This window comes from Harpia harpyja, chromosome 9, assembly GCF_026419915.1.
Source record: "Harpia harpyja isolate bHarHar1 chromosome 9, bHarHar1 primary haplotype, whole genome shotgun sequence".
Classification (NCBI taxonomy): Eukaryota; Metazoa; Chordata; class Aves; order Accipitriformes; family Accipitridae; genus Harpia; species Harpia harpyja.
The window spans coordinates 42186929-42206547 of NC_068948.1; the positions used below are offsets into that span (position 1 = coordinate 42186929).

The following is a 19619-nucleotide window of genomic DNA, read 5'->3' on the forward strand; positions in this document are numbered from 1 at the left end:
TCTGACAATTCCCTGGCAACCTGCCTGGTCCCACAGGTCAAAATCGGGCCTTGCACTCTTAAAGTTGCCAAGGAGGTCCCTGAAAGGTTGGCAGTGCATCCCTCCATCTGGAGTTCAGCATGACATGTTGAATGCTTCCAAATCCTGGTAATAGGCCAAAACAGGAAGGGTATTCACTTTTCTATTAGTGAGTATGGAAGCTTCTTATAACATGGGTTGTCTTCTACCTATGTGCATAGAGACAAGCACCATGGAACCCGATCTTGACCAGGCTCTCTAGATGCTACCATAGGGCACAAACCATGTAACAATAACTGCTAGGATTGCGTTTGTGCTATCACTGGGTAGCAGATGTTCTCTTAAAATCACAGCAGTCCTTTGGTTGACCTGGTTTTGCCAAAAGGGACTGATGAGGTTTTAAGCTGGGCAGGGGCTTCCCTGTGCATGCACGCAGCTTACTATGCATGAGCTCTGCTACTTAGCAAAAGGGAACTGATTTCCCAGGTAGAGCCAGCAGAGACTCCATAACCCTCCAGCATTTAAAAAGAAAAAGGGAGAGTGGAGGTTTGGCAACAGCCTCCACACGGTCCTGACAAACCACAGTCTCCTCTGCATGGATCACTCACTTTCCAAGGAATTTTTCGTCGTCTGATCTTTAGATTCCTTTGTGCTTCTAGCCTTTAGATTCTAAAAGAAAAAGAAAACCCACGTAGCAGACAGTCAATCATCTTGAAATATCACATGGGAATGTAAGAGACTATCTGCTCCTCCAAGGGAGGGCCTAAGTGTGAATGAAGGACAGCCCTATCACAGTTTAAGTCAGTGAAAGAAAAATGTGCTTTCCTTCCTGGTAAATCCACCATTGCCATGTCACAGGCACTCACACATCTCAAATACTAAGCAGTTTTCTTAGGAGTGCATGTCAATAGAGATGCAGCAAAGCAGGGAACCACCTATAGCGACAGGGATGGTGGAGTTTTTAAATCACCTGCAGGAGAAAGACATGTCCATAAGGATGCAGCCGTTGTCACGGCATGTGTACACCACCAATAAATAAAGTATAGGATTGGGATTCAGTACCCGCAGGTTATACTTCCCTATACCTGTACTCAGAGCTGGGTGACCTTGGACAAGTCAGCTCTTTTTTATGGCAGAAAAGGAACAACGCCTGTGACTCTTCTCTTTGCACATGGACCATGAAGCTACATGCTTTAATGTGCTGAGCTCTGAAATCCTCACTAAGACACAAATGCACAAATACCATCACCATCATTCCAAACAGAGTAGGTACTAGCATGATTTCAGAATTATCCTTCAGAAAACAGCAAAACCAAGGAATCACATTTGCACGGAGCCCAGGACCCTGGGGCCTTAATCTCTATTCTGTTTTCTAGGGACTACCATGATACTATCTATACATATTACTATTAATAAATGGGAAAGTCCATGAAATGCATTTTAATACTGAGAGAAAAGTAAGCACAGGGGAAGCTACTTTACTAATGAGTTGACACCACTAGAGCACAGGAGTGGTCAGGCAAAGGACCAGAACCTGATGGAAATCCTCAGGAGAGGATAGAAAACACTTGCACTCTGATGAGTAGTACAGCATGTCCCAAAAGGCAAGCCTTGCTTCCCTCATTTCACAGAGGGAACACGTTTTGTCTTACCTCTTTATCATAAAAATCTAAAGGGACATGCAATATTGAATGTACTCAAGAGTTTTTTCAGAGCAATAAACGCCCCTAGTATTATTCAGCTCTGATTATTTATCTGCTTGTTTTTACAGACACACATACGAAGTTCATGTTTTCTCGGTTACTGAGTTCTTCAAGATGTAATCACCGCAATGCAAACAGTCAATGAGATCACACATTGCAGGCAAAGCTGGTGGCCTGGGAAGCCTGAAAAAGTACTTAAAATGCTTTGACACAAGGTACTCCTCTTAAGAGAGGAAATCAGAGCAGCCCAATGAATAATATTATAGATTACAGCTGATGCACTTGCCTTTTTAAACAGAGCTACCTTCTCCTCTTCTCTGCGCCAGTGAAGCCTGCAATTCCGCTGACAGCCATAATGCAAGCCATTAAGGATGGCTTTTTACACCACAATCAGCATCATCATTAGCAAGAGAAATATTTGAGAAACTCAACTACAGCTTTCTCTTCTAGAAATGCATGAAGGTGGCACAGAGCTGAGAAGTTCAAAGCAATGCCAGTTTTTACAAGATTCCCTGGGTGGGGACAGCACATAAAGACTGTCTGTGCAATAACCTCTGTTAGCTCGAAGCATAAATCACTGTAAGAACATGAGCTGAAGCAGTGAGTCTATAGGAGCTCACAACTCCTCCAGAAGTCAGGGCTGCAAAGATACTTGGAGGATACACAGGAGTGACATTGCAGGGTATTAGTCAGATCCAGAAGGCTTGTGTGTCTGAATACCGTGACATTACCTCAGAGATTTCAGCAAACTGAGCATTGGCTTGGCAGCATTTCTCTGCTGTCTCCATAGCAACTTCATAGTTATCCACAAAGGCCCGGTACACTCCCAGCTGGCTGGCCTGCAGGAAGCAAAACAAAATAAAATAAATGCTAGGGAAGAAGACAGTTGGGGATGGCCAGCCTCAGTATCTAATGATCAGAACATGTTCCTTCACACCAAAGAATTGCAGAGAATGCTGAGCAGGCCCAGAAAGACATCTCTAACCTGTCAGCTTTGCTTAACCAGCACAGGTGCTCCCATGCATGCACCCAGTTCCATCTATGCTGAACAAGTTCACTTGTGAAAGATGTGGAAGCCTGCAAGAATGACACATTCTTATTACTGCCATCTATTTTTCTCTTCTGAACTGCCAGATTAGTATCTATTAATATTTTAGCTCATTGATGTAACTGGAGCTGCTGGCTATTTGCCACAAAATATGAATCAGACAGGAATGATTCAGCCCAACAGCACAAATGTGACCCCAGTAAGCTACTTGTTGGCTTTTGCATGATGGACCCGCTAAATCAAACCCAGATATTAACCCATATCTGCATTAGTGAACATTGTTATAAGGACAGCAGTGTGCTGAAAATACAGAAGAGAGATCCAGAGCACAATCTGTTTGGAAGGCAGTGACTGCAGCACTAGGTGACAGAAAATGGCAGTTTTTCCAGCAGAAGGAATATGCAATTGGTCCAGAAGAAGATGGAGCAGGCCTCAGAGTGCAGTAATAAGCCATTATTATCACTGAGTCTTAGCACTGATCCTGTTTGCTGACTTAGGAATTGCAGCCGTATTTACACCAGAGAACATAAGATCCAGCTTGGGAAATCCCTGGGTAGCTTCCAAGCTTGTCTGGATTGCAGAGCTGGTATTGTGTTGCAGAGCTGCACAGGCTGCGCTGTAAACACCTCAGCAGCTTGAACATACTCGCAAGTGCATGGTCAGTAGTGAGCCAACAGGTGGAGTGCTGTAAAAGGCTCCGTTAACGAGAAGTTTGTTACCAGAAGAGCTTGCACTTACCTTATTTCTGCAACTTCCCTGACACTTCTGCCCAAGACACGCAACAGGCAGAGCAGTTAAATTTCCCACAGACAGTGCTCTTTTCCTCTCCTGCTCTCTCATAATCACTGTGTTCCCCATTCTCTACGGAGCTTTGTGCAAGAGATGATGGAAGAAAAAAAGCCACTCTCAGGAGAACATTCCCTGCACAAATTTCTTTAGCTAACAGAGGCTAAGAAACAGCGAGCTGTTTCCTAGGGCACATTTTACTGAAAGATTAGGAACCAACCACAACCCTCATGCAAAATAACACGGTTATGACTGAAGCTGAAGAAAACTGCGCTCACTTATGCCAGGGATGACCTGGCCTCAGCAGTGTGGGGAGAATAAAATCTGTATTTGCCACTGGGCCACAATCCTGTGAAGAAGCTGCTGTCGGAATTACTGATCATTTGCAGGGCTTATGACATTAGGGTTTGGACGATGCCAGCTAACACAGCAGAGCTTTAAAACTTCTCCATTCCTGTGTGGCTCTTTCATTTCCTGCTACTCCTGAACAGTCTTTCTAAACTTTCGTTTTCCTCCTCTAAACATGCCATCATGAAAACATCTTTTTCATTAAAACCTGAGATTCCAAATAAAGTAATAATGCTCACACACAGTTTTCATGCTGGTTTAAGTTTTCTCTTTTTCAATTAAAAAGAATACACTGAAAATTAAACAAGCTTTGGTAGAAATAACTGACTTCTGGTTAAATTTTTTTCCATTCCTGAAAAAGATCAGTGATAATATTTGCTAAATATTTCTTCATTTCTAAAAACAGTTCTAAAGTGTTTCCTTTCTAGTTATAAAAAAACACTTACAAAATATTCCCCAAAAACGAGAAGCATATTTCACTCCCACATGCCTAGCGCCTTTTTTTCTTTTCCTTAGTTTCAACAGGAAAAAGGTGGAATAACAGTCACTGATGTTACAAATGGATCATACTTTGTGCCAGACCACATGAAATTCTAAAACTCCTTGCATGCACTATCTATAACTTCAATCTACGGTGCTTTGTTTTGCATGATATTAAGGAAAATTAATGTCCCCGGGGACCTCAGGATAATAACAAGGATTCCAGTGTTTAGCATCAGTTTGCATGACATGACCACAAGTAAACAGTCTGCTCCAAAAGATTTTATGTACATGCGGTATAGATGTCTTGTAATGCCTGATGTTCTTGCTGTCTCTCTCATCTAGCTGCTTCCCACTGCCTACCAAGAATTATTAGCTTTATCTCATCCAGCAAAGAGTTCACAACTCCCACTGATACTGTACCAAACCACCAGAAACTGAAACTGCTAAGCTAGCTCAAAGCTTCCTGCGCTAGGGCAATTTGCTCCTTTGCTTCCAATACTAATCCAACACCAGCAACGATTCTGCCACAAATGCAGAAAAATCAGGGGAACATAAAAATAGAGTACCAGAAGGGCTTAACTCATGCACTTGTGATCACCATCAGCAAGAAATGGTCTTAAACAAAGGCCTAAGTAGCTGTACAGTGCGTCAAAGCTTGCTCAATAGCCATCAGTGGTAAAGAATATATTCAGGTCTTCTTCAATTAGTGTTATCTTCATTGCTGCACTAAACTTCCAATGCAGTTTGTGAGGCTTCTGCTTTCAGCAGCTTTCTGCATCTTTGCTTCAGCAACCAGCAGCAGGTGGTTTTGTCTTCTTAAACCAGTTGCTCAAATTGCATACCATGAACTACTCACCAAGGCACCAACTTGACCCCTCCTGGCTAAAACATGCTGGCAGTGAAGAACAGAATCCCATATTTTGATCTTGAGCTGCTGGCATGCATGGAAAACATCATCTTCCAGGCACATCTACCCCTGCTCCATAGGGGATGGGGATGGTGCTGGGCTACACAGCTGCTAACAATTGAGTGACCCTGGTAAAGTGCACTCCCCATCCAATAAACCCCTCACTGGAATGTCACTCCTACCCTGAGAATCAGAGGCGCCTCAGAAATGCAGAGATTCTTTTCTTTTCTAAAAAGGAAAAACCAGCTCCTTTAATCCTTTGCTCTCTGCACATGCTAGGGGAGAGGCTAAAGGGGCCAAAAGAATCTCCTAGAATGCAAACAATTTGTCATCTGGCTCAGAAACTCAGCAATTTTAATTCAGCCTCAGAAACATGCTCTATATGTCTTTGTCCTGTTCTGCACTCGGAGAATTTTATTGAGGCTGCTTGGAGGATTCTCAGCAGCAGGTTGACTGCATCAGCATAGCAGCAAGGGGAATATCAAGGCCAGGATGGTGGTAGAAAAGCAAAGCCAAAGGTGATGACCATAAAAGAGAGAAAATCAGCACAAGATAGAGCAAAGCACCACACAAAGAAGGAAGTATGTGTGGGGGAGTTCAGCAATAATGAGAAACACTTAGCTGTCAGTGTTAAAAAGTATGCTTTTTAACACTGCCATTCTCCCATCTTCCTTTAAAGCAAACAGTTTGATGACACTGCAGACACCCTGGAGATTCAACGTTTCTGTGAAATTGTATTTGTATTAGTAGCATAGCTTGCTGGAGTCTTTAATTAAAGGCAATGAAACAGCCACTTTTGCTGTAGGCCTTTCACTGCAGTGGCAAAGCTAGAAGCCTCTCATCTAAGCCCACTATGGGCTTTCAACTCTTTGGTCTATGCATAGTCACCAAAGGGAATTGTACCAGCACCTGTGAGATGAATGAGAGGTAACAGAAACTTTGGTGATGGTAGTTGACTCACCAACTTTTGGAAGAGGTCCCCTACACGTTGCTGGTGACTCCACTGCTGCACTCGGGGAAAGAGCCCATCATAGAATTCTTTATGGATCTCATAGAGCTCAGGCACTTTGAAGAATATTGTCTCAATCTGCTGACTAGTCAGCACAGGCTGAGAGGTGGTGGCAGCTGCTTTCAAAGGCTTCATAGGCTGAAATGAGGAAAGAAGGAAATTGTTACCATGCAAACCAAGTACATTCACCTTTGCCACATTACAACACATCCCTCCAGAGAGTTGTTTTTCATCCTATTAATAAGTGATATTTGCATTCACACAACTGAAAGCTAGACATTAACAAGTTCTCTCATGGGTATTGGCCATCCCTGGCAGGTGGATTTTCCCAGGATATTAATGGTACAATTAAAATCCCTTTGCACTCCATTTCCTTAATCTCTGTCCAAATGTACAGCAACGTGTCTAAAAATTAGCACAGGATCCTGAAGGACAGGGCTCCTGGATACTACCACACTAATAACTCCCTGGTTGTGCCATACCCAGTCCTTTCTTTAAGCCTGTCTTTCTCTACTGGAGAAAAGGAATAACTGGTGCCCTTTGCACCCAGCGACTTGTAACCCAGGGTATGTGAAGTTCTGGGAAACTCTGGATGGAAGCAGCAGTGAAAATTCACGTACCAGTGTTTGAAATGGTATCTGCCACCAGCACTTACCAGCAGCAGAGCCTCCAGGTGGCTCAGGTAGGTTTCCTCACTGGCTAGGATTCCTGACAGGACCCATTTTCTCATCTCCAGGCCTTTCTCCAGGTCTGGCTCACTCTACAAAGAAGTTGATAAGGAGAAAAAAGAAAAAGAAAAAAGAAAAAACAAAGGAAAAACAAAGAAAAAAGAAAAAACAAAGGAAAAACAAAGAAAAAAGAAGGCAGGGAAGAGAGAAAGAAAAAAACAAGAATGAGGATGGAGAGTAAAAGATATCATTCAGCTAACCACAGTATATTTGGTTTTTTGGTTTACTTTCAGACTAAAAAAACCAACCAAGCAAAAAACCCACCTGTGCTCAGTGTCCTGTTTCTAGAAACATGCAAACATAAAACATGAAAGAAATTTTTATTTACCAGCAACTGATGTCACAGATTATTTCCGGGTGTTAGCTTTAGTCATCCAACTTTGGTGCCTCAATTAGGCGCCCAGACTTCTTCACAAAATTCAAAATACAGAACTTAAAAATTCAGAATTTATCCTCCTAAACAAATCTTAGGGGCCCTTGGTTATGTGCAATTCACTCCCTCATCCCATGAGAGTTCTCTGTGATCTTACCCCAAAGCCATGTTTCTCTATGCAGACAGGATCTCTTCCCCTGCATCTACACAGATGCACATGAATATACAGCAGTTACAGCCCGACATTGCTGTTAAGACGGCTGTTCTTTCTCCCGCTCTCTACTATTCACTAAATTATTTTTCAGTGCCAGCTTGCACAATGTCTACTTTTAGTTAGAGGACGGAATAATCAGCAGTGCTTGGAACGCACATGCTGATTTTCTTATTGGGATTCCATGAAGGAGTTCTTAACCAAAATAATTGAAGAAAGAGAAGAAAAAAAAAATACATTCATGGGCAAATGTACACATCAAGGAAAGACTAACATCAAGTGTTAAGAGAAGCAAAATCCCCTCTGTTGAATTTCAATTATCCTTCCTCTCACAACTGTTACCTGAAAAATGTTTAACCTGATAAAGTGGAATTGAGTATTTCCATAAACCCTGAAAAAAATGTGGCCAAACAATGAAGGTTATAAATAGTGAAAAACACCCCCCTTTTACAGAATCTTATTTCCAGTTCTTTTCATGTCTGTCATTCACAGAAATGGCTTTTTACAATTCTTGCAACCTTTTTATGTTGTTAAATGTCTCTAAGAATAGAGTCAGTTGTTGGATCTGAAAGGGTAGATACTTTTCAAGGGCTTTGGGTAGGTTGTTTGGGGCTCCATCCTACTTCTAATATCCAGAGGAATCTTCAGCTATTGATTTCAGCAGCAGGAGGATCAGGAAACATAGCAGTATGCTCCACTCTACTGACAGAACATAAAGCACTATAGCTGACAAAAAAAGCTCTATTTAGTTTAGGGTCCTGTGCTTTGAACCCTGCTGTATATTTGAGGCTCATTATGGAGAGAAGGTATCTTGGCTATAGGTAAGCTTACAGTAACTACCACATTCTGAGTGTGACTTTGAGCCTACACACCACACGAAGAAAGAAACAGATCCTCACGCTCCCAGATATTTCTGGATTCAGTCTCATAAATAACCATCCTGATTTTTGAACACTTTCATTAAATTTCACAAGCTATTTTCTAGGCTAAAAGACCTTGCAGCAACTACTTTATAAAAATTTTGTGAGGTGTCAAATACCACCACCACCTTTTAAATAAAAGTGGCAGACAGAAGCTGTTCTAAGGAAATGAGTAGAATTTACACACACGTCAGGTACTACCTGGAAAGAAGAACTTGTCTTTGCATCCCACCCTTCAGTGAGGTTCAGTAAGAACCACAGTGCCTTTTAAAATCTTGAAAGGGCATCTCAAAGAAGCTAGGAATTTGTAATTCAGCAGTCGTGTTCAGAAGATTTCAGAAAAACACCAGTGACGAACTACATGGTAAAATGAATGCTGCAACAGATTCTGTGCATCTACAGAGCACCCGTGTGACTACCTGTTACAGCTCAAACAGAAGTGTGCAACAACATTATGACCATTCCTTATGATTTCTGTACCAGTAGTACCTGGATGTCCACCTCATGCACCATTTTGTAAGGCATGGTATATACATGTAATCAAAACAGACAACCCCAAGATGTTTAACAAAGATTGCCTTCATCCAAAGAGGCAGGGATGTAGCAGTCCTCATGCAAGAAAAACACAATACCTCTTGGTTTCCAAAGATTCTTACAACACTTACAAAAGAAAAATGCAGCTTCACAAAGAAGCATTGAGAAAAACTAACAGTGCTCCGAAGTCCCCACTGCTGAGGATGAGGTAACTGGTCAATATTGTCACAGCACTATAATTATCTTTAGCAGGTTCTCTTGGAGGAGGTGAGGATTTAAAAAACAGCTGGGTATGTTTGTAACATCTGTAAAGAGCAGCACACAATAGCAAGTTATTTAAATGATTCAAACTTCCCCATCGTGACAGTGGCACAACAGTTTTCCTCTTCACAAATAAAAGCTTTAATTTACCAGTCAGTTCTTGCTGGGCACCGTCAGCTGACAGAGACAGCATTTTCTGCCTGAATGTTAATTTCCTCTCTTTAAAAGAGATGTACTTTCAGAGAGACAAACATCTCCCAGGACACACTAGAGGCCTTCCTTCCTGGCCATTACCACAAGGTCACTTTGCAAAGTCCATGGCATTGTCCTAACCCTTTTTAAGAGGAGCATTTTCCAAGTGTGATGCTTGCAATACTCTAGCCTCAGATGCAGCCAGACAGGGCAGGGCCCGGCTGCTTTAAGCTACAGTACAGCAGTTGCTGAAGAAACCCTCAGGGGAGTTTATCCACCAATCACATAGCACATTACAAGGTTTCCAATGCAGTACCTCAAATTTACATACAGATTCCTCATATGTGAAAAGATGATCTCCTGCTGCTCCTGCTGTGTCAGGGATCAATACGACACCATGGCACTGCTGTCTGCATTGTGCTGCCACTCTGTATTTCCTCCTGAAAGCCAGTGCCCTGACAAGAGTTTTCTGCTGAGGGAAGCCTTTTCTGACAATGTCATCTGGGGCTGCGCTGAGCAGCAGCTCTTGCTGCTGGATGAACATCTGGAAAACGGCCCCTGTGCTTCTTCAGCCTCAGGGTGCTTTTTAAGTCACACTTGTTATGAAATGTACTCCAGGACTGAGAAATTCACTGGAAGCTGGTGCCAACATCAGGAGGAGCAAGTTTATTATTTGGTATTACAACATTCCTCACTTACAGAATTGGGAACAGGCTCACCTGCTCACCCAAAACAAGACAGAGCAATTAGCAGGCAGAGATACTGCGAGACTGTCCTTCCACTCTCTCCTTACAGCATGCCAAGATGTGATGCACCCAGTGCCAAGGGTATTTTCTGCTTTGCCCATATCTGACAAAAGATGGAAACAAAGAGCAACGCTGTGACCAGAACAACCTCACTGACTGCTCTGTTTCTGCACTCCAGGCAGAAGGGCAGGTAAGAGAGGGAACATCCTGGGTGTAGGTATCAAGCTCCCCACCAGTCCAGGGAGACCTGCCAAGGCTGAGAACTCCTTTCCCTTACCCTGGCAAGAAGGAAGCAGTCCAAAATCTTTGAGCTGCTTGTGGCAAGGGGAGGAGCTGGTACCACATCCACCAGACCACATCAGCTAGGGGAAAATACACCTATTGACCAAATTGCAGATGGGATGTTCCCAGCAGGATGTGGGAGCAGCCTGTATTGGCAAACTCTAACCACTCAGAAGGGAGTGCCAGGTGGTCAGCAGTCCATCCCATGCTTCCTACCCAGCTTGGTTGGCCTGTTTTTTACTTGTACAAGTCTGACTAGTATTTCATGTTCTGACTGTCCCCACCTCTTTGATGCCAGCATCCATTTCTAGCCTTTCTGCGCTGCCCTACCATCTCTTGGCTACCTCTCGACCCACATGTTTCAGAATAAATCTGTCTTACAAGACTGTCACAAGGCAGCAGCCAGAGCATTCCTGTCTGCCTGCCATGGGAGCTGTGAGGACCCAACACCCAGCCAGTTCTGGATAAGCAAGCAAGAAACCAGTGCTTTGCTTCCACTCCTAATGAACTACATTTTAAAAAAAAGAAAACAAAAAGGAAGGTGGAAAGCAGTATAAAGGAAGCTTCCCAGGTATCTTATGCCTATAAGGTTCTGGTGTTTTCTTCTCAACTGGGTGGTGCTTCTTGCTATTCCAAAGACTGAAAAACCAAAAGATTGAGTCACAGTCATAAATGCAATCTTGCGACCTGAACCAAGGCCAGTCAGAGTGGTTAGAAGCACTGAAGATATTAGAGAGCATGCATACAGTGGCCCGGAGCCATGGCTGTTTTGAATGTGTTTACAGCTTGTCAGCCTAAGTACTTTAGTTTACTAACCAGGTTGGCATTGCATGTTGTATTCAATTACTGCAAGCCTGAGATTCACCAGCTCCAAGGATTAGACAGATTCAGCTCTTCTTGACTCTGTTTAAAGACCTCAGGGCTTTCTGGTTGTTGTTTAAATTAACAGCAATAATTGTTTTCTTGCAAATGTTAGAAGAACACAGATTAAGAATCTAGAAACCACAACACATAAGATTTTGCAAAGTGGTTGCTGCCGGCACAGCTCTGTAAAGAGAATCAGTGATTCAAAGTGGGCGTATAAAAGGCACTTTAACTCTCAGACCTTCCTTTGGTACAGTGTGTTCACATGCTGTGCAGTGAATGTGTTCAAAGGAGAGGTTTCCCGTAAGGACAGCTCAGAATCTCATAGAGAAGCTGACAGTCTACAAAAGAGAAAAACTATTCCTTTCCATTTTTAAAGTGTAAATATCTTTGAAAGATTCTGCTAAACAGGCTGGAGGTGTCTCATTGTCTTGGTGATATTAAACAGGGCAAATTCTGTAATCAAGCCAATCATGCTCCATTCAGGGAGAGGAAGGAGCAGGGAGAGGAGCCAACATTATTTATAACATCAGTACTGGTGTGCCAGCTCTCCTCAGGAAGGGCTGTACATCCAGGCAGAGCCCTTAAGGAGCAAAGAGTTGGAGAATAAAAAAGGAAAAGTTGTATCTGTTGGGGGTGGTGAGACGAAAGTGACAGTAAAACAAACCAACCAAACAAAACCAAATACTGAGAGGAAGAAAGGAGAAGGATTTGGCAATGCTGGAGAGGGAAGGACAAGCTAGGAACAGTAGTACCAAGCAGAGCAGTAATCCCATTTATTGATGTAGCGTCAGAGGTCAACTTTTCTGGACCCTCTTGGGACCAAGCCAGGAGAAATGTCCACAACCTGCTCTGCTACAGCCCTGCTTTCCGCATAGCTGGCAGATAGTGAGAACAAAAGATTCTGGTCTGAGGCTGCCAATGCTGCGCCAACCACGACTGCACGGCAGAAAAGGGAAGAGAAATTCTACCTGGAAATCTTTAAGTGCCAGCCAATTTCCCCTTCACACAGAACAGAAAGTCAGAGTTAGTTGCGCAGCTTTAGCACTCCTGCCTCCCTGGGCATGATATATACAAGAATTGGAGAGATCTATTTTGGCAAAAACCTCATCTTCGAAACTCTAGAGAAGTGACTCCATTTCCTGGGGGGTGGAACCAGCTTTGCCTTTCCACTGGCAGCCCTGCGCCCACCTCCACACAAGTCTTTGGGCCTGGCTTTGTTGGTGAGCTGATCTTGAAAGGCCTTTCTTATTTCTGCTCTTCCCATTGCTGTAATCTCTCCCCATGTAGCAGCGACAGGATCATGATGACCGAAGCTTCCCATCCTCTCTCCAAGCTGCCAACTACCCACTCCAAAACTCTTGGCGATAACTCTTCTCTGGTGAAGGGTGCCAGTCACTAACTTTATAGCTGTCCCAACACTTTCCTGTGCCCCAAGAATACTGTAGCAAGTTCTCCCTCTGTCCTCTAACTCTATCCAGGTATCTTCTCTACTTTTCACCCTAGCTGTTCGGGGAAGACAGACGTATTCTCTCTCTTTCTGGGAGTGAATTATCACTACCTATTACAAACACTGTCTGACACCTTTTGCAGCTACCAGCACTGTCTTATTTGGCAAACATTTGGGCTGACATTTTCCAAGACAGGTTTCCAGAATTTTTGGAAAGTTCAATCACAACAGTTCAACTGTTACAGAAAGCAAGGTTCAGGAAAATTAAATCACTTCTCAAGCTAAATAAACAAACAACTTAAGCATTAGTGAAACCTATTTCTCCTTTTTCCTCTTTCCCCTGTAGGCTTGCTTCAGAGCAACAATCAAAGTTTGGCAAAAGCATTGGCTTTATGCCAGGACATGCGTCAGCAGCTCAGCATGAGATTCTGGAAGAGCCAGAAGAGGGGGTACAACCTAGCTTGCTCAATGCAAACATTTGTTAAGGCCTCCTTATCACAAGCACGACGTGTCAAGGGATGCTGAGATCCACACCATAAACGCCCATGTTGATTATGTCCTCTCTGGGTCACAGACAAAACTGATGCTGGTGCACCTCTTGTCACCCCCCTTGGATAGCAACAGATATTTGTGCAATGGACACACAGCAGGTGGAATATGAATACGTAAGAGGTGGCTGAAGTGGTACAGTTTGGAGGCAGAGCAGCCAGCATCTTTTAGTCTGCTTATATGATGCAGGTGGTAGGGAGGATTGGAAAACAGATCCCAAATGACAAGGTGTAATCACACCACAAACCTTCTGGGAGTCAACTGCGGCACTCACTTCCTGGAACACAAAACATGAAGCACTAGGACTCAGTCACCCTATATGCTGAGGGAACAACATGAAGCCCCTCCACAAGTAGTCCAGGAGATATCGCTTCATTCTCTTTTAGAAAGAGACACTGCTTTTGCCACTCTGCACTTTCTCTATGGTGGCTAGGTAGACCAGGTGGAACCCTGATGTGCTATTGAACCAAAGGCTATAGCTGCTATAAGGAGATGGAAGGACTTCAAACACTTGGCAGAAAAATACAAAGCCCACAGCAAGCCCACAAAATAAGTCAAAGCAAAATGCCCTCAATATCCAGATAGCAACAACCCAATCTCCAAGAGAAAGGCTGGTCTCATGGATAAGGTAGATGAACATCACACCAGAATGCTGCTGTGTCAGTGTGATGCTAAGTGAATGACTTTGAATTACATTTAAAAAAAAAAAAAAAATCGTCTGCAATATTTTCCATTTTCTGGGTACCTGACTGGAGTGTTGTTAACTCTTGGTTGCAAGTGAAATTAAAGGGATTTTACTTTAAATGTGAAGAAAACTGCATTAAAAGTCAGAACCTGGTTTTGTAGAACATTACGCATCTCACATTAAGCAGCCAAAACTAGCAGACACTTTTCCTATAATCTGTCTGCCTTGATTACCTGTGGTTAGTGAACATACCATTCTCTTATCTCACAGGAACATTGCAAGGATAATTAAGACCTGTGTAGCATTCCACCTGCATTCGGAGTTAATGGTTATGCCAAAAGGAAATGAGTAGTTGTACTCAGAGCGGTTTGCACAGTGTCCTGTAAAAAAGGTGTACACATAGCTCTAGAGATAAAATACGGAATCCTCATAGAAAAAATAGGACATGATTGTGTAATTGAAAGTTATCATAAAGAGATCTGGGGGTTTGGGTTGATGGCAAGTTGAATATGAGTCAACAGTGTGCCCTGGCAGCCAAAAGGGCCAACCGTGTCCTGGGGTGCATCAAGCACAGCACAGCTAGCTGGTCGAGGGAGGCGATTGTCCCACTTGGCACGCCACTGGTGTGGCCCCACCTCGCGCACTGCAAGAAGGACATCAAACTATTAGAGTGTGTCCAGAGGAGGGCAAGCAAGACAGTGAAATGTTTCAAGGGCAAGACTTACAAGGAACAGCCGAGGTCACTTGGCTTGTTCAGCTTGGAGAAGAGAAGGCCGAGGGGTGCCCTCATCGCAGTCTGCAACTTCCTCAAGGGGGGCAGCGGAGGGGGAGGTGCTGATCTCTTCTCTCTGGTGACTAGCGATAGGACACGAGGGAATGGAATGGAGCTGCATCAGGGGAAGTTCAGACTGGACATTAGGAAATGGTTCTTCACTGAGAGGGTGGTCGGTCACCGGAACAGGCTCTCCAGGGAAGTGGTCACAGCACCATGCCTGTCAGAGCTCAAGGACCATCTGGACGATGCTCTAAGTCAGATGATTTAGCCTTACGTAGTCCTGCGATGAGCAGGGACTTGGACTTGATGATCCTTAATGGGTACCTTGAACTTGAGATATTCTATGATTCTATGATTCAAGACGAGGCTATAGGCACAAGGCAAGGCTGGATAACCGTAGTAATTTCTTAACTTCTGAATGACTTCACAATCTTAGTATTTTGCCAAAGTGGTGTATATAGTGCATGTGCTGTGTTGTTACATACAGTTAACTGTTGATTCCTAGACTCTGGTCATAAAAATAATCTAAAATTTTCAGAATTAATTGCAGCACCTAAGAAAGAAGTAAAAGGGCAAGGAGACAACTATAGAAGCAAATACATGTAAACAAAAAAATGTTTTCTGCTAATCAAGCATAGTGAAAAAGAAAATAGAACAGACATACGTCCTGGTATTTCTGGTCCAATATATTTTAAGTGCTTGGCTCAGCACAGTGTGTTTGACACTTAATTTTGTTACTGATGTCTTTTCTGCTACAACTGAAAACATAACTACAGTAAAAGCCATGTAACAAGCTGTGATGACAGAAAGTTTAACTTGTTTGGGAAATACTGCAACCATATATAAATTAGTCTCTTCCTCCTTGTCATGGACCGTCCTTCATGAGTGGCATTGCCATTTGTGGACTAATTACAGAGAGGATCAACTGAAGTGGCTGAGGTTCATGATTAAAAGTCTAATCAGTATCAGGACACCTCTTTCTTTTGGAAGCCATAAAACACCTTTTTATAGTCAGAGAAAAGAAAGCAGCCATTTGTGTTAAAAATTATTTTTAAAAAGGCAGCCTTCTAGCGTTATTAAGGTAAATTTGAAATTAACTCCTGTTAAATGCTTATGAGGCAATACTCAAAGAAGTAAAGAAGAGGATTAAATATTAGGCAGTGTCTCTTTCAGGCCCCCAGTCACAGGCACTATGACAGCTAGTTCTTTGAAGATAACTCTCAGCCATATGTAGTCACATAGTGTTTTTCCTTCATCCTGAGAAACATAACCTGGAAATCTCAAGCCAACATTAAAACATTCTTGGAGCTTTTGAATTTACTAATTATCATTTCTTCATTCAAAAGCCTCTTACATATCACAAGAATTCTCATCTTGAGAGATAAAAAAGCATCTCAGAATTAGCAGACTAAAGCATAAGCAGCTAACTAGATTCCATACTTTACAGTCAAATAAAATTAAGCAAATATCAACAATATATGTACTTGATAATGCTTTAAGAGATCTTGACAATGCACTTTTATAAATGAGAAAGAACAAGAAGAACACTGTCTCAAGTAGGCTTCTTAATCTAACATTCATCCTAGAAAAAGTAAGGAAGCATATGATATGGCACTAACCAATAAAGAGTAATAGAAGGATGTATATAATGAATGCTGAGTAGCAATGGTTTGTGGAACTTGTCAGACTCGACATCGTTTTGATGCAAGATAAATGTCTGATAAAGGTCATGGTGTTGATTTACATGTACACTGATACCTGTAAAATATCCATCATCTTCTCCCATGACATCTTAATTAATAGGACAGAACAAGATAAAGCCAACACATAAGTTAAACCACTTAAATGACAGATTTCAAAGTGTCATTTACAATGTGGGAATTCAAGGTGGTTTGGCTACGCATTATTAGAAATACATTAGGAAGGAAGTGACAGTTGTCTTTGTGCTATTAAGCACTTTTATGAATGACTTAGGGAAACCAAAAGTTTGAAGATGACAAAGATACTCAGGGAAGCAGCAACCTGGGATTGAAGTGCTCTACAATCTACGAAGCAAAATGATAAAGAGAAACAAAGATTGAAAGTCAAACAGATTAATTCAAGCTGATACTAAGACACCTTTGACTGTGAAGACAGCATTCAATAGTTATTTACCAAGGCAAGCAGCAGATTCTCTACCAAGACTATTGTGAAAACAAAAATAGAAATTTTCCTTAAGTTCCAAGCTATAGCCATGCTACTGAGCCTGAAGCAAAAATAAAGCAAGATAGCCTGAAGGTCCACATCAAACCACAGGTCAGGCTAGGTGGTCCCTTCTGAACTTTTTATCTACCATAATTGATTATATAGATAGCTATTTAGTGAATAGTCAGATTTGTTATAAGAAGTGGTCATCTCCCACCCAAAGTCACCATACTTCAGAGCTGGCAGTTTTAATTCCTCTTATTCCATTGTCACAGGGTAAAGGAAACAGATCTTATATTCTAGATGCTTTATCAAAGCCTTTAACCTACCTGAAAATAACTCTTATTTTCTTTGTGAAAGGCAATGACAACCCACACGCACAGATGTATGAACATCATAACGTAGGATGTTTTGTTCCAGAGCCTCCTTTCCAGAATATCTGGTATTTAGAGACCCTCTCAACAGCAATTAATCACCAATTCTCTCCACTAAAATTCAAAAAGGGTGAAAAACTGAGGCTTGAAAAAAATCATACACACAACACTCATCCCTGAAGTTTAGGCTTAGCATCAGCTAGAAGCCTCAATTTAGCTTTATATATACAGTATCAATCAGGCACTGCTATACTATGTCAGGTAATCTGTCCTACAGTGCTAGTAGACCCTGTCTTTGCTCCCTGTTAAAGCAGTCTACCCCTTGCAAACCTACAAGGCTTTGCTGACACCAAAAAGGCAGGAAAGGACTCAGACTCACTGATTTTGTAGATTCCAGAGACCCTGAAGATAGGGTGTCTCGGCTGCCCCGACTCTTGGAACTGAGATGGGGTGAGGATGATGGTGAGTCATCAATATAGGGCATCATATCATGATGTCGCCTCTGTTCTTCAGCACGGTCTGCATCATACGCATAGCTAGGTGGTGTGCCACTGAATGAAGCATCTGTAAAAACACAGGAGAAAAATCTGTCCGGTCAGAGTCAAGCTGGACAGGAGACAGACTGGTCAACCAAGGCACTGCCTGCCTCCCAGCTATTATGATTACTTATCAGTAAACCCAGAGTCAGCGATAGTTAAATATAGATCAAGTGGAGGCGTAAATTTAATTAAACTCATGTTGTCACCAAACGTTCACTTCACTCATTTTAAGTCCTAAAAGGTAAAGTCCTTTCTAATATCTAACATTGGTATTCATTTAATTACAGCTCCTTCCCTCAAGTTTTCTTTCAAAAGCATTAGCATGAAAATAAATCCTTTTGCAGTCTCCATAAAAGTTATGCAGTCTGGGTTTAGGAATGTAGTGGGTTAGGGTAACAGACCCTGTTTTTTCTGTAAAACAAGAACAGATGATGCCCCTGCCAGTTTAGCAATCACAGATAATACATAGCTCAGGGGAGAAACATAACTCTTTCCAGACCTCTCAGGAACAAGAGAACTAGGAAAGAAAGGTCTTATATGTCAAGTGAACCCACCTACTGCCAAAAATAAAATCCTAAAAGGCCCTCTTCTATTGGCTGCCCCTCCTCCTCAATTTTGGGACTAACTCCTTAAACAAATGAACAAACCACCAACCTGCTCCCCCCGCCTCCCCCAAAACCCAACCAAAAAAACCAAACTAAAAAGGATGGTGCTATGAAGAGTCAAATTAACCATTGTTGCACGAGATATCAATGAACTTCTGCAGGAAAGATGAGTAGTACAATTGGTTCTGGTATCTTCAGTAGCTGTGTACAGAGACTGTTTCTGCAAAAATCTATATTAAGGACACACACTGAGCAGCTCCCTCTACCATAAGTTAAAAGGTCTTTTACCTCTCTGCACAAAGAAATATACACAGATGACCAAAATTTGTTTTCTGCACAGTGGCACCGCATCACATACATCTTGCCTGAGAGAAGCTCGAGACAACCTTACACACGAGTTACAGGGGCCTGTGAAGCACTTTCACCTGTCAATGCCCAGAGGTATGTAACAGTATGTAACAGTAACAGTATGTAACAGTAACAGCCATGCATGGGTCACTGAACACCAAAATGGTAGAGTTCCTCCTCCTTTTTCAGTTTGTCCTGGTTTTGGCTGAGATAGAGTAAATTTTCATTCTAGTAACTAGTAGTGTTATGTTTTGGATTTAGTATGAGAATAACGTTGATAACACACTGATGTTTTCAGTTGTTGCCAAGTAGTGTTTATATTAAGTCAAGGATTTTTCAGCTTCTTGAGCCCAGCCAGCAAGAAGTCTGGAGGGGCACAAGGAGTTGGGAGGGGAAACAGCCAGGACAGCTGACCCAAACTGGCCAAAGGGATATTCCATACCATGTGACATCATGCCCAGTATATAAACTGGTGGGAAGGGTGGATTTTTGCTTGGGAATTAACTGGGCATCGGTCGGCGAGTAATTACATTGTGCATCACTTATTTTGTATATTCTGATTCTTTTTTTATTATTCTTGTCATTTTATTATTGTTATTATTATTATGTTGTTGTTCCTTTCTGTCCTATTAAACTGTTTTTATCTCAACCTATGAGTTTTACTTTTTTTTTTCCCCCGATTCTCTCTCCCATCCCA

The 19619-nt window shown here is 42.3% G+C and overlaps 1 protein-coding gene across 2 annotated transcripts in view; it reads right to left on the reverse strand.

Moving 5' to 3' along the window:
• Positions 1–19619, reverse strand: part of BCR (BCR activator of RhoGEF and GTPase) — a 104015-nt gene that overhangs the window by 32479 nt on the left and 51917 nt on the right. For both annotated transcript variants that reach the window (XM_052796408.1, XM_052796407.1), the window contains 5 exons: positions 17810–17994; positions 6958–7062; positions 6255–6440; positions 2453–2560; positions 627–687 (listed from right to left, as the gene is read on the reverse strand). In XM_052796408.1, the coding sequence (XP_052652368.1) occupies positions 627–687; positions 2453–2560; positions 6255–6440; positions 6958–7062; positions 17810–17994 (645 nt within the window). The remainder of the gene's footprint in view (positions 1–626; positions 688–2452; positions 2561–6254; positions 6441–6957; positions 7063–17809; positions 17995–19619) is intronic.